The 15,631-nt window shown below is 42.6% G+C and overlaps 1 protein-coding gene across 1 annotated transcript in view; it reads left to right on the top strand.

Moving 5' to 3' along the window:
- The window catches only part of LOC126413280 (myrosinase 1-like), a 69,491-nt gene that overhangs the window by 26,152 nt on the left and 27,708 nt on the right, over positions 1 to 15,631 (top strand). The window contains exons 4-6 of the mRNA XM_050083181.1: positions 3,495 to 3,617; positions 3,694 to 3,874; positions 14,929 to 15,023. Coding sequence (XP_049939138.1) covers positions 3,495 to 3,617; positions 3,694 to 3,874; positions 14,929 to 15,023 — 399 coding nt within the window. The remainder of the gene's footprint in view (positions 1 to 3,494; positions 3,618 to 3,693; positions 3,875 to 14,928; positions 15,024 to 15,631) is intronic.

Below are 15,631 nucleotides of genomic sequence, written 5' to 3'. Positions count from 1 at the left end.
CCCTTAGCGGCTCGCCATCTGACAAGTGTTCATGACGTCGCCTTTCCGGCTGAGATCTTTTTTAATATGTGTCAGTACAAACTTTAATTTTATTAATGTGCTATATACCTAATGTTTTAGTACAGTTAGTCTAATTCTGAAGACGACGCTCATAGGAGCGTCGAAACCAGGTCAATTTTGACTTAATATTTGTGACCGAGGGCTTATTTGTTTCAATATAATTTTTTTTAGTATATATAGGGTGTCCTACTTATCTTGACCATCCTAAAAGCTGTAAGTCCAGATGCAAATTACAAAATGTTTCAAGCAAATGTTCTTTAGCCGTCAGGACGACATCAATCAGTACGATTTCCTTCGTCATAGCTTTGTTTTTTACAAAGATATGAACAGCGGTATGACTTTTTTACAATGGTATCCTGTATTTTTTATTCGGTAATACATTTCCTCTTCTAAAGACCTATTCAAAAATGTATCACAGTGTACCAACACTGAAACACCACGTTATTAATTACATAACACATCATTGACGCCGGCCGTGCTGGACGAGCGTTTCTAGGCGCTAAGGTCTGGAACCAGCGCGACCGCTACTGTCGTAGGTTCGAATCCTGCCTCGGGCATGCATGTGTGTGATGTCCGTAGGTTAGTTAGGTTTAAGTAGTTCTAAGTTCTAGGGGACTGATGACCTCAGAAGTTAAGTCCCATAGTGCTCAGAGCAATTTGAACCGCAACACTGACGTTGACGTTCCAGCGCTTAGTGCAGGTACTCGGGGTAATGGAACACATCCACGTGCTGACGTTGACAGAGGACAAATGTAAACATAAGTAGAATGCACACCCGTCATTTCGTCTACCATCGTCAGTTGGTGTGAGTAGAATGTACATTTGTGTAGAAATGCTACTCAACTATGGGGAATGTAAGTTAGCAGAACGGTACCTGCAATACTGTGTTCTTATGTACGGGTACATTTAGTACAGTAGTTTAGCCCTTTTAAGTACTGTTGTGTAGAGTAGACATACAGTAAAGGCTGTCCGTCCTACAAACCGCATCGACATAGCGTTTCTTTTATTGTAGTTGAAATGGTTCAAATGGCTCTGAGCAGTATGGGACTTAACTTCTGAGGTCATCAGTCCCCTAGAACTTAGAACTGATTAAACCTAACTAACCTAAGGACATCACACACAACCATGCCCGAGGCAGGATTCGAACCTGCGACGATGGCGGTCGCGCGGTTCCCGACTGTAGCGCCTAGAACCGCTCGGCCACTTCGGCTGGCTGTTGTTGAAGGTAGGCGAAATGCTACACAGGCAGCGGAACTGTACAGAGAGCGATATCCTGTCAAGAACCCATGTTCCAGACGGGTGTTTCCTCGTCTTGTTGCGACGCTTCAGGTAACGGGAAGTTTCAGCCCACGACAAAGCAATCGTCGTAGCACTCGCACAGACGGAACTGCTGAAGCTACTGCTCTCGCTTTCGTTGCTATTAATCCACATGTGAGCACACGACAGTTTGAACACAAGATTGGCATTCCTAAAACCAGTGTACATGGTATTCTTACATGTCACCGGATCCATTATTACCATGTACACCTACATCAGGAATTGCATGGGAATGATTTCCTGAATCGTGTTCAGTTCTGTCAGTGGGCACAGTAGCAAATCCCCGCCAACTCGAATTTCTCCAATGTTCTATTTGCCGATGAATGTTCCTTCTGAAACAAAGGACAGGTAAATATACAAGGAACATGCATTACTGGTCCAGCGACAACCCACGATGGCTTAGACAGGTGGAACATAAGCGTCAATGGTGCGTTAACGTCTGTTGTGGGATGCTTGGTACTACAATTATTCGCCTTTATTTGACCAATGGTAGTCTAAATGGCACAGAGTATGTCAACTTCCTGAGACGAATTCTTCTTCCTCTTCTGGATGAAGTGCCGCTAAGAACCAGAATGCTTACGTGGTATCAACATGATGGATGTCCAGCACATAATGCCTTGCGTGCACGTCGTGGTCTGAACCAAAGGTATCCTGCCAGATGGACTTGTCGAGGAGGAACAGTTACTTGGCCTGCTAGGTCTCCTGATTTAAATCCTCTGGACTTTTTTCGTTGGTGATGCATTAAGGACGTTGTCTTTCGCGATATTCCAACAACTCTAGAGGGCATGCAGGAACGTATCGTGCTTGCTTGTAACTCTCTTCAGCAGGCAACACTGGAAGCAGTGAACAATTATTTCATTCAAAGAGTGCACCAGTGTATCGGTGCTCAGGGTCACCACTTTGAGTACCTTTGAATGTTCTACTCCTGAGAAATGGTACAAGAGAGTCAAAGTCAATTTTTTGTTATGTTTTTACTTGGTTTTGATTTGTTTTCTGTCATCTCCAGCAAGTGGGCGAGTGTGTGATCCCGTGCTCAAAGTCAATGTTGTGTTACGTAATTAATAACGTTGTGTTTCAGTGAATGGTACACTGTGATACATTTTTGAATAGGTCTTTAGGAGAGGAAATGAATCACCGAATAAAAAATACAGGGTGCCATTTAAAAAAGCCATTCCGCTGTTCATAACTTTGTAAAAAACAAAGCTACAACGAAGTCACTCATGCTGACTGATGTCCCCCTAATGGCTAAAGAATATTTGCTTGAAACATTTTGTAATTTGCATCTGGAAAAACAGTTATTTAGGGTGGTCAATATAAAAGGGACACCATATATATATATTCGTAAAATGAAGAACAAACCGCCATCAGTCACAACCGGTGACTGAAGACGGTTTGTTCTTCATTTTACGAAAGTAAAACAGTCGCGAACGAAACACTGGAAAACAATGGATTTTTGCCTGTTTTCGAGACAGATACTGGCAGCAGGATACCGTCCCCGAGAATTCCAATACCGTATCAGTATCTCTACACTAGTTCCTCAGACTATCGTGGACATACAAAAAGAGACGCGAGCAGAGGACTCCAGTTTATATATATAGATACAGAACATTTAATAAAATATTCGTTATTTACGAACTAAAATTGTATGCGGTAATGTTCGTCTGTTATTCTTTTGACGGATGATGAATGCGATGTATATTGTAATGGCAAAAAAATATTTGTATGCGATACATTAGAATTTAACAATTTTCGTTCCACATTATTCGTAAATGAGAAGTCTAATCGTTCAGACTTTGCAGTGAAACGTGATAGTATGCATTGCACTGAAATTTGAAGTTTTAAATGATAGGTCTTATTAATCTGGAGCACAACTTGTAGCTACCACATCATTCACATACTGGCTGATGATTTCTTCGTTTAAGTTTCCCATCACCGTTTCTGCATAGTAAGACTTTTTGTAAAATCGGTATCGGTATTCTGTTTAAAGTGAACATTTAGTTTGGAGTAAACACTATTCCATTGACAAAGAGTGTGATATGTGGACATCAGTGCATCTTAAATCTCCTAAACTGCTACCGCGTTGCAGAGTTAAAGCCGTGGTGTGTCGCCTTGTGCAGGTGACGATGTACCACTTCGACCTGCCGCAAGCGCTGCAGTACCTCGGAGGCTGGCCCAACGAGCTGATGGCCGACTACTTTGTGGAGTACGCCAGGGTTCTGTTTGAAAACTTCGGAGACAGGGTGAGTCTCGGTTCCACTCAGCCTCCTCGGTGAGACGGTAATTTTCAGACTTTATTCGCAGCGTCTGTCTGCGCAGGTGAAATGGTGGATCACGTTCAACGAACCGGCCGTCTTTGCGAATGGGTACGCGAGCATCGGCTTCGCGCCGTCGCAGAACGCCTCCGGCATCGGCGACTACCTGTCCACCCACACGGTGATCAAGGCGCACGCACGCGTCTGGCACCTGTACGACGAGCAGTACAGAGCGACACAGAACGGTGAGTGGCCAGCGCGCCGTCGCAGCTCCGCTCATCTGCCTGCCTTTCCAGTCGGCACACTACCGTACCTGCAGTTTTCTGCATGTCTTCTGTTTTGGTCTGTCTACACAGGGCCTCATTCATACTGCAGGCTACCTAGGCTCGGCCTGCGCCGGAAAAGAGTCTGTACCACAAACGTTCATAAAGCGTTGCTTTCAGTACTGTTGTATGAGACCTCTTATAATCGTAAAAGACACATATTTAGTTATTTTGTTTCGGTGTATTTGGCTTAAGTTTTCAGCCGACCTCTCCTCTAAGAATATTACTAAACGGCTGAAGGGCCACACTTCCCAGCTGAAGGCTGAGTATCTAGCTACTTCTAGGAGCAACAGTAATTTGACTTTCAGTAGTTACAGTTATTGATCGGCTTTAAAAATTTAAAATCCTTTCATAATATACTCATTAAGAGGTATCATGTTACGCTAAAGGTTTAACACAATAAGTCAGGTCTTAAAGTTAGAAACTGTGCATTTCTCATGGTTTAAATATTACCTAGATCACGTATACTGATCCAGCATTTGAGAATGAGATCACTTGGCGACTTTCGAAAACGTTTTGTGTGTAAAGTTTCTTGGAAGTTTCTCTCACTGACACCCCTCACAAAATAATGAAAGGAAAAAAAGTTCTTCACATTGTCTTTGTTATTGAGTGAAACGTCAGCATATAGCACGATGTTTTATTTTATTATTTATTTGTCGCTAACTATATACGCAACACATACTGCAGACAGCAACCACATATAATTTTGCAGGAAAATTAGTGGTATATCATTGTAGGACACATAGTTCAGGAGATGCAACGTCATAAGCATTGTAATTTACGTTTTAAGAAAAGCTAGTTTCTTTCGTACCTCAGTGACCGAACTCGTGCAGTGTTCGGTAACCAGAAAACTTAGCGACTTCCAACAAATTTTGAACACAATTCCAAACTTTTGGTAAATCTTTTGTCGCCATTAAATAATGAAAGGAAAACAGTTTATTGCTTAGTAATTGTACCTTGTGCAACTAGAACAACTTCGGCATTCAGCATGACGTTTTAGATTATTATTTCTTTACTACTTACTCTATTCATTAACCATTTTTCTGATACTATCCACTTATACAACTGAATACATCTGCAAAATTTTCATTAGTCTATGAATGAATAATCCGAAATTAATACAAACAACTTAATTAGGATTGTGGGTCTACAATCATAACGGCTGCACATCCTTTACGTTAATTATTTAACACATTAACTCATTTGTAAAGTAATCCGACGTTTGAAGCTGTCGATGAAGTCTGTCGTTTGGCTACCAACTCAGACAGATTGGGCGTCTCCATCGGGTGAGAATGACGGCGGCTTGTATGCTCTACGTCTTTGCCTTCTCAAGAATAGTTGTGTTTGATACGAAGTGACGTCCTTTGCTATATGTAACCTTCTGTTGGTTGAAGCGTTCCAGTTTCGAAAGATCAAAGCTGTGTACCGTCCAGGGTTCACAACCATAGAACAGGATAGAAGAAACAACTGCCCGATACACTACCAGTTTTGTGCGTAGTGTCAGATCTTTATTCGGGAAGACCCGATGTATGAGATGTTCAAAAGCAACATCGCAGCTCGTATCCTTTCCTTCACGTCCTTTCTTTCGGTGAATAGCGAATCGATAATACACTTCCTCCCAGATAGAGGAAGTAATCTACTTGTTCCAAAGGTGTGTTGCGAACAGACATATTGCTATCTGGAAAGGCAGTACCCCGCGTGGGCTGAGGCGCCTTGTCACGGTCCGCGCGGCTCCCCCCGTCGGAGGTTCGAGTCCTCCCTCGGGCATGGGTGTGTTTGTTGTTCATAGCGTTAGTTACTTTACGTTAGATTAAGTAGTGTGTGTTGTGTTGGCAGAAGGGCCAACATCGTGTTACTAGTGGGGCCGAAATGCACGCGTTTTAGCACACGCAGGCTGGCGTGAGGAGGGAAGGACTACACTGACGTGAGGTTTGGAACATGACAAGGAATTAGAATTCAGAAAGTGGACGTAATTAGTTTGATACTTAACTTTAATCCATTAATGATGAACGTCGCTCTTGACGGTACATGATTCACAATATTATCTGTTCAGAATAGTAACTGAATATGGCGCCTTGCTAGGTCGTAGCAAATGACGTAGCTGAAGGCTATGCTAAACTGTCCTCTCGGCAAATGAGAGCGTATGTAGACAGTGAACCATCGCTAGCAAAGTCGTCTGTACAACTGGGGCGAGTGCTAGGGAGTCTCTCTAGACTAGACCTGCCGTGTGGCGGCGCTCGGTCTGCAATCACTGATAGTGAAGACACGCGGGTCCGACGTATACTAACGGACCGCGGCCGATTTAAAGGCTCCCACCTAGCAAGTGTGGTGTCTGGCGGCGACACCACAGTGTGTAAGCTTATGGGCCGATGACCTAAGCAGTTTGGTCCCAGAAGATAAAAAAAGGCAGTTCAGCAGCTGGTTAGGAGAGTACCTCTATTTTTGGGCTGTTGACGGTCAGGCCATACTATTCATGTGCAGTACTGAAACAATTTACAGAAAGTTGTAGCTGGTCGGTTGTATGAGCCGAAGAGGCACGGTCGCCTGCACATTGCAGTTTAGTGCCTTGGTGATACCTGTGAACCTCTTCGAATGGAGTTTGGATTGTATTTAAGATCTACGCATTAATTGTTTACAGACGACGACCCGTAAAGTATGGCTGCGACCACCCGGGAGTGAGGGAGCTTCGGTCGGATTATCGTAAGCTGATTGTGATATTTTTCGAGAACACGCTAAAACACGTGGTAATATGAGCACGTCTTGAAATCATTCATAACACGATGTGTTTTCCTCATCATCACTGTAGATGATTAAAGTAATGTCACCACGTGTTTCCTATAATGGCCACGGGACACAAAGTGCAACAAAATCGTGGTCGCTAGTACGACACAAAGTATATTGATGCGACGACACGTCCTAGTTCGAGCCAATTAGTAATATGGAACTTGTCAGATATTTTATTTTGGTATAACACTTGCCCAAACTGACTTGAGTCAGTCCAACGAAATGTCGATGGCAGCCGAAACATTTCAAACTTTCGTAAAGCCTGCGCAAGTAGTGTTCCAAAACCATAAGGTGAAGAAAGCAAACGCAATCGTACGAGAATCTGTCAGCAGCTACAGGACTATCACACTAATGAAGCTGAAATGTTTTTGAAGTGAATCATTACTGGAAATGAAACAGAGATTAATCGCTTCGAGAATCAGAAACGAACGCCATAGAATGGAATCAAAACAGCCGGCATCTTCATTAAAAAAAAAAAACCCTCAAGGGTCAGTGACGCTTTCTTTGGCCTAAGGGCCAATTGTGGAACATTACCTTTAAAAGTGATCAACAGTAAACAATCGATATTACGTTGATGAGCTTTGGAATGAACTGAAGTCTGCAATTCGAAACAAGCACCAAAATCTATTGTCAAATGGCGTTCTTTTTTTTCTTTTTTTTTTTCATCAACCGCACAATTCAAGTCAAACTGTGTACGCTATGCATTCTGGGGGACAGCAATCCCTGATGACGCCCCGTCATATTTCCATTTGTTTGATCCACTTAAAGATGGTGCCGGAAATCTCGTACGACGATGGACAAAGCACACTGAAAAGCAGGCGATGATGTTGAAAATGACATCACAGTAAATTTTGTACTGTTACTGTTATCAGAAAAATGTTGTGCAGGTCCTTTTTGACTTAGCCTCGTAAATTCTGCCAGATGGTGTCCGCTAATAGCCGGTGCCACGTCCACACAGCACGGCCATCTCATCAGGTCCGGTTCAGGAGGAAATACACCGCCTTGCCCCACGATTAAAGTCGGAAATGCGTGCTTCTTCCTCTGAACCCTTGTCTCACACATGCATTTGAATGATACGTCACAGAACGTCTTGCGCGGTCGGACGGTCTGTTGCGAACGTGGAGCGCCGCTGGACCGCGTGCGTAGCCCAGTGATTCGGCGCGAAGCGGCGCAGTGCGGCTGCCCTGTCCTAGGTGTGATGATAAGATGCGTGAGAATAATAAAGTTTCCGGTTTTCTTACTGTTAAAAATATTGTGTGTTAATGAAGCAATGCTACATCAACTGCTGGTATTAGTTTTTCTGTAGACATTTTTCTGTTCTTTTAAAAAACTAAAAACCACTCATTTCGATTCTGCTCGTTTTCTTCGCTGTATAAAACTTCTCATTCGCCTCTGAGAAAAGTAACTGGCAGACAAAACTGATTTTTGTCGTATCTTACAGTTTCGCAACAGAGCTTGATGATGAAGTGTCTATTTTTTTTTTCGATACTGGTCATAGTTATCGTTACTGGTCTAAGCAGGTTATCCCATGAAATTTCAGTTGTATGCATTGAAGAAGGTAGTCGCTGGCTACTTTACGTTTGGTTCATTTTAAGTCGTACACTGTCGCATATTAAATGAAGCTAAAATCAAAATTGTTTTTAAAGCTGGAACGAAAGCCATATCTCACTACAGTATGGGGAAAATACAAGCTGAAGCACACTGAGGTGACAAAAGTCATGGGACAGCGATATGCACATTACAGATGGCGGTGGTATCGCGTGCACAAGGTATAAAAGGGCATTGCATTGGCGACGCTGCCATTTGTACTCATGTGATTCATGCGAAACGGTTTCCGACCTGATTATGGCCGCACGACGGAAATAACACACTCTCAGTGCGGAATAGTAGTTGGAACTGGACGCATGAGACATTCAGTTTTGGAAATCATTAGGGAATTCAGTATTCCGAGATTCACTGTATTAGGACTGCGACGAGAATAGCATATTCAGGCATTTCCTCTCATCATGGACAACGCAGAGGCCGACGGCAATCCCATAACGACCGAGAGCAGCGGCGTAAAGTTGTCATTGCTAACAGACAAGCAAAACTGTGTGAAATAACCACAGGAATCAGTGTGGGACAGTGCGGTGAAATCTGGCGGTAATGGGCTGTGGCAGTAGACGGCCGACGCGAATGCCTTTGCTGACAGCACGACATCGCCTGCATTGCCTCTCCTCGTCTCGTAATCTTATCGGTTGGATCGTAGGCGACTGGAAAACCGTGGCGTGATCAGACAAGTTCGGATTTAATTTGGTAACAGCTGCCGGTAGGGTTGGTATGTGTGACAGGCCCCACGAAGCCACGGGCCCAGGTCCTCAACAAGGCACTCTGTAAGCTGGTAATAGTTCCATAATTGTGTGGGTCGTGCTTCATGAACTGGAGTGGATCCTCTGGTCCAACTGAACCGATCATTGACTGGAAATTATGGTAAGCCACTTGGAGACCATTTGCAGTCAGTTTTCATGGATGACAGTGCACCTTGTCATCGGGCCAGAATTGTTCCCGACTGGCTTGAAGAACGTTCTGGAAAATTCGAGGGAATGACTTGGCCACCCAAATCGTCCGACACGAAACCCAAAGATCATTTACGGCACATAATCTAGAGGTCAGTTCGTGATTAAAATCCTGCACCGGCAACATTTTGGCAATTACGGACAGTACAGAGGCAACATGGCTGCATGAAACTTCCAACAACTTGTTAAGTCCATGCCACGCCGAGTTGCTGCACTAAGCCGGGCAAAAGGATGTCCGACATAATATACCCCACACCGGAATGTACAGGTGGTGGGGAGAGGGTGGATGATGGAGGGTATGTAACTTTATATTATCTGGTATATTACGACAAATAAGACAAGCGTTATACTTTACAATAATAGCTGTCAATGGGTTCCTCAATACAATACGTATCTATCCATGTGGTCCGCAAAATTCGTTGGCAGTATTAGTTTACCTGTCCCTGTATAACGCTTGGCAACGAGAAAATTCAGTCTTTTTTCTGAAGCTGGGTAGCCAATATGAGAGTGGTGCATTTTGGGTTTATGATCAATATCTTACAGGAACTTAGTTTTATAACATTTGACGTCTTATTTTCAGTCATGATGCTATTTTATGAGAGAGAAGAATGATTTTAAATTTCAATCAGAAATATGCTGTTACATTATTCTCTTAATAGTTTTTTACTGATATCTGCTTTACAGACATTTATAGAGGTAAAAGAATGGAGTTCCACAATGGGAAAAAAATATGTGTGAATATATGCCCTTAGTTGTGAGTATATGGCTTTGTTACCATGAGTTCAAAGTTAGATATACCTTTAATATCTACTCGTTACCTCTAATTTATGAAGTCTTTTGTACTTCATTATATTAAAGTTGAACTTTCTTACCTTACCATATTATACTGAGTTGTCTTTTATTTCCGACTGTGTGTAATGGTATATACTTGACAATGTGGTTTCTACCACTATTTTATTTCTGACATTGTGTAATCGTTTTCTACCTGAATTTGTGGTTTTAATATTGTGGGAGTTTTTTACCTTGCTATGTCGTACTAAGTTGTATGTAAAAATTTGTCTGTGGATGTTTGTTGGTGTTTTGGAAACTTGTTTTTGCATTACTGGTGTTGCTGAGGCATTCAAAATTTGTTCCATTGGTGCGCCGAGAGTGGCACTCGCATGATGACGTACAGATTTTCTGCTACCGTTACAAATTGCAACTTAACTATCTTCTTGTAAAGTTATCTGCTTGTATTTGAAATACGTATTTTGTAATGCTTGTTACTGCATGGGCTGTTAATCACTTCATAAAAAAACTGGAAAAAAGAGAGAGAAGAAAGAAAATACGTAAAATAAAGTTGTTGCTAGATGATGCAGTTCCGATAAGCGGCCGCTAGCATGGTCTTCCTGATACCTTCCACACTGCGATATCTTACTCAGGTGAATCCAGATCAGCCCTGCACTAACTCACAAGACGCGTTCAACCGGAATGTGAGCTGTCATGTGGCTGTCGTAATGGATGTTACCACATAGCTTAGTGGTACTAATTGGCACCAGTTATCTTTGTGCTGTGGCAGTATTTTACATTGTGCAAAGTACTCGCTATACGGCTTCTGTTTTTTGGGATGGTTTGATTTTTTGTGGGTGATTTGATAATGAGGTTAGGGTCGAAACTAGTCTGAAAGTAACAAAGAAAATTAACATTGCAGCTTGAATGTTTCTCGGCAGTCTATTGCCTAATCTGTCAAATTGATACATTTGTCCTCTTCCGTCATCCGTGAAAGCTTGTAACATCATGACGGAATCATCCCATATAACATCTACAATTAGAAGTTTGCATAAATCTAACGAAACAAGTGTGGAAAACTCAGCACACATTGCGTCAGCTATGACTTTATAACACGCCATCTGTGATCTTGAATCAATAAAAGAGGCTGAGGTTGCATTTTTCCACTATCTTTATCGAAATATATCAAAAACTGCACGACAGTTTACAAATGAGATGTAATGCTTCATCGCGAGCAACCGTGGAAGAGAGGGACAATTTTAAAATGTATTTTCAACAAAGTTCAATACAAACAATGTAAAATATGCACTTAACAAATGTGTTACATGTACTCAATTGTAGTACGAATTACTTTGGCGACCTCCTCGCGTTCACAGTACGATATAAAACGGTTATTATACTTTTTATTTCTCTTATGTTCACTTGATACATATATGCTTCCCTCTATGAGATAGGCGACCATGCAAAATTGGCACTTAATGAACCGTGTAGTCTTGGTCGCAGTTTAACTTATTGAGGTCACCAGAGCACATCTCTGTCGAAAAGGAAAGGAAGAGTTACAACATGAAATGCCACAGAACAGTATACACGCAATCGTCATACGTTATATCAATACTTACAGAGAAATACAACGAGCCATACAGTAATTGGAACGTAAGGTACTGAAAACAGCCCTTACGTGTACGGTGGTGACAAAATTTCCATATAGACAGGTAGTGGCGAGGAAAAGAACTCTCATAATCAGATGGCGTAGGTAATTAATACGGTACACAAAGGATTACCTAAAAAAGTAAGCAACCAAAGATAGCGCAATGAACATCGATCGTGTACTATACAATTTGAAAATCACGGAGAAAAGATGCAGGCATAACATTCCAAAAATTTATCTACTGCACAGAAAAAAATATAATACAATAAAGTATAGAGATTTCATGTAGAATGATAGTTACAACAGCTACTAAATGTAGAGCAGGTATCAATAAGAAATTATAACAATGTACAAGATATAAAAAACAGAAATAATGTAATTTATGTTCATAAACGATTACAATGTGAGCGTAGAATGTGACATAGATTCATACAAATTACCTTCTTGATACCTGTTTTGTGTTTAGTAATTGTAGTGGCTAAATTGCGAAAAAAAAGGCAACTCCAAAGTTTGTGTGAGCTATAAGGTTGGTCAATGATGTCACACTGGCACCACATTTCACCACAATACTGCCCAACGCCGACGTCGACGCGTCACACGATGGGAAGGTCGTCACTGTCCCTTCTTTTGACGTCTATGCGATGGAGGTCACAACCGCGACATCAGGTGTTGAAATCACGCAGTTTTCTCATGGATGACAGAGAAAACCATTTCAGACACATCGCTGTTTTTGCTCTCTTGTGCAGGTTGGAATGACTAGAGACCGCCGGCCGCGGTGGCCGTGCGATTCTGGCGCTGCAGTCCGGAACCGCGGGACTGCTACGGTCGCAGGTTCGAATCCTGCCTCGGGCATGGGTGTGTGTGATGTCCTTAGGTTAGTTAGGTTTAAGCAGTTCTAAGTTCTAGGGGACTTATGACCTAAGATGTTGAGTCCCATAGTGCTCAGAGCCATTTGAACCATTTTTGACTAGAGACCGTTCGATACCATTCAGTGAAATCCGAACGCGATCCAAAGCAGGAAAGCGTACTTGCGCTTTTTCAGCCCTCCTGTTTTCCTCTCTCCTGTAGCGTGATCGACCGGGAGTGTAACATTAAAATATGCGAGAGTAAAACGGCAAAGGGTCCCTCCAAGACCCGACATTTCTCGGTGCTACCCACGCACCTTTGTGGAGCGCGACAGAAATGTACCTTCAGAAACTTCGACATCAATGGCTGCTGCTCTAGCGCCTGAAAGAAGGCAACCGCACTCAAGGAGTGTCAAAGCGGTTGCCTAAGCCGCAGACGCTAGGTTGATTTCGTGTCGAAATTTCTGGAGGTACATTTCTAACGTGCTCAACTAATGTTCGTCCGTGGCACCGAGGATGTCGCCGAACTGCAGGATCTTTGAGTTATCTTTTGCTGTTTTATTCACGCACGTGTTTATGTTGCACTCCCACGCGATCACGCCGTGGGAGCGCTGAAAAAGCAAAAGTGCGCTTTCCTGCCTCAGACCATCCTCAAATTTCGAAGAGTATTTTTGAAAGATCCCAGTGGTTCCAAGCTGTAAATAGCGGTCGCGTTGCAATAGCTTTCAAAGAGGATGGAGATCAAAAAGTCCTTAGCGATGGGTTGAAACGTCCTGGGCTGTCGGCAGCGTCAAACGTTGCTCATCGTACTGCGAGCTGTCGTTTTCAACCACGGAATGTGTGAGAATCAAAGCCCCATGGAAAGGGGTGGTTTCACTAACGGCCTTTTCCCTGAGACCCATTCGTGTCGATTCGGTGTGACGGTGCTTCCGAAATGTTTTCCTCTGTTACTCATTAGAAAGCAGCGTGATTTCAAAGCTGGGTGTCGTGGTTCTGACTTCCATCGCAGAGGCATCAAAAAAGAAAAAGAAAAAAAGGGGTGAAACGTGGCTAAGAGGGACTGTGGCGACCGTCCAATCGTGTGACACTTCCACGCTAGTGTTAGGCAGAATTTTGGTGAAATTTGGTGCCAGTGTAACATCAGTATGCCATCTTACAACTCACATGAACTTCCGAGCTGTGACCTTTTTTCCGCATGTGTCTACACCATGCTGTTTGAAGCTTCACTGAGCTCGAGTGTGATATTGCAGGGATCTATATTTTTTCACCACTACAGAGGCAGTTTGTAGACATCCTTCAGCCAAATTCCAAACTTATGCGTCGCAATGGGAGACAATTAAGTTGTTTTGAAAAAGTAATCCTTTAAATCTGCTAAGCAGTGTATTTTCTTTCTCAGAAGTAAAAGTAATTTTTGAATTGCATTTGAATAACCGCGGTCCATAGGCACTTTATGATAAAAATTAATGTTCCTGATTAATCTCTTTACGCGCTTGCAACAGGGGCTGCTAACCCTTTCATGTAATTTGCAGTGCCGCACTTAGCTTAAGAAATTGTGGTCTCAGAATGAGAGGAGAGCTTCTGTGAAGTTTGGAAGGTAGGAGTCGAGGTACTCGGGGAATTGAAGCTGTGAGGACGGGGCGTGAGTCGTGCTTGGGTAGCTGAGTTCGGTAGACTTCTTGCCCGCGATAGATAAAGGTCCCGAGTTCGAGTCTCGGTCCGGCACACAGTTTTAATCTGCGAGGAGGTTTCAGTTGTGATCTTTTTGATTTCATACGCAAATGCCACCCTCACGTGCAATTTAATAATATATTGTAAAATTTCTAACACTACAACTACCAGTCCTGTTTTTGTTCTAAATGGACACTTCATTCAGTGGGTGATACAGACGTATACGTTTGACAGCGGTCCGCATGCAAGATGAGTGCAGTGTGTGTTATTAACGCTTGCCATCGCTGTTTCGCCGGTGTGGTGCCACCTCGGCAACGTTTTCTTCGCACAGCCCAAGTTGACAATAGACGCGATGGCTGATGGTAGCGACCGTTAAGACATTTCCCATTTGTGATAGCTTCCATCAATCACAGCGTCGAGTGTCAGCTTGAAGTGTGTGAACAGTAATGAGTTCACTTTGTCGGGTGATATAACACTACTTAGTTTTCGTGCTAGACGTTTCAAATTTAGTAACCTACAATATGCTTCGGGATAACAGCATTGTGCAGTATATTTCTTATAACATGCTTTTCGAGTTGAATTCAGAATGTTGTCGCTCTTCACTCAGCACCTCTGTTACCTCACTTTGTTAGACGTCTTACGTTTCAATAACTGTATGTGATATTACCTAAACAGCAAATAAGACATTTGTTTACGAATGGTTTACAGGTAGTGTAGGAATCACCCTTAATATGGGAGGTCCTGAGCCAGCTTCTAATTCGACAGAGGATGCAGAGGCTAGTGAAAGAGGCCGCCAGTTCCAGGTGAGTACTGTAGCTCTGAGATGGGCTAGTTAGCCTGTTACATCCCACTGCTGAAGTTGTAATTACGTCTACTGCCACAAAGAAATTTATCCATGTTGGTCTTGACTTGTTCAATTCTAAGAAATTGTTGTAGTTTGATCATAGCACTATACAGTTTGAAAGTTGACTGTAGAAAGACTTGTAAATAAAACCGCCGTGTCCTGTTGTCACTTAATTTACTTATCCCATACGCGTTTCACCTTTTTCTTATTCTAAGGCATAATCAGTGGGATCTATAACGATACAGTTTTGTTAGTTGTAGATTATTAAATAGTTCACGGGGCGATTTTTGTGTAAAAAAGTAATTACTTACGATTTGCTGATCTGCGATTCTTCTCATCTGGTCTGGAGGTCGCACTACCACTTTATTACTGACATACAAGCACAACTTTAAGTTCTGACCTTCTTCACACTGTTGACCATGTTTCTCCTTCTTTTTTATGGTTACTATTGTTCTTTGGCCACTCGATATAACTATTTCGTCGGACAGTGCTTTTCACGACGTAAATATTGCAACTCCATTATGTGTTTCCTCCTCTTTGGCATATTTACGTACTTGTTGCCAACCT

The sequence above is a fragment of the Schistocerca serialis genome, chromosome 7 (genome assembly GCF_023864345.2).
Source record: "Schistocerca serialis cubense isolate TAMUIC-IGC-003099 chromosome 7, iqSchSeri2.2, whole genome shotgun sequence".
NCBI lineage: Eukaryota > Metazoa > Arthropoda > Insecta > Orthoptera > Acrididae > Schistocerca > Schistocerca serialis.
The sequence above is the reverse complement of the archived record's forward strand: the minus strand, read 5'-3'. Positions and strand labels throughout refer to the sequence as shown.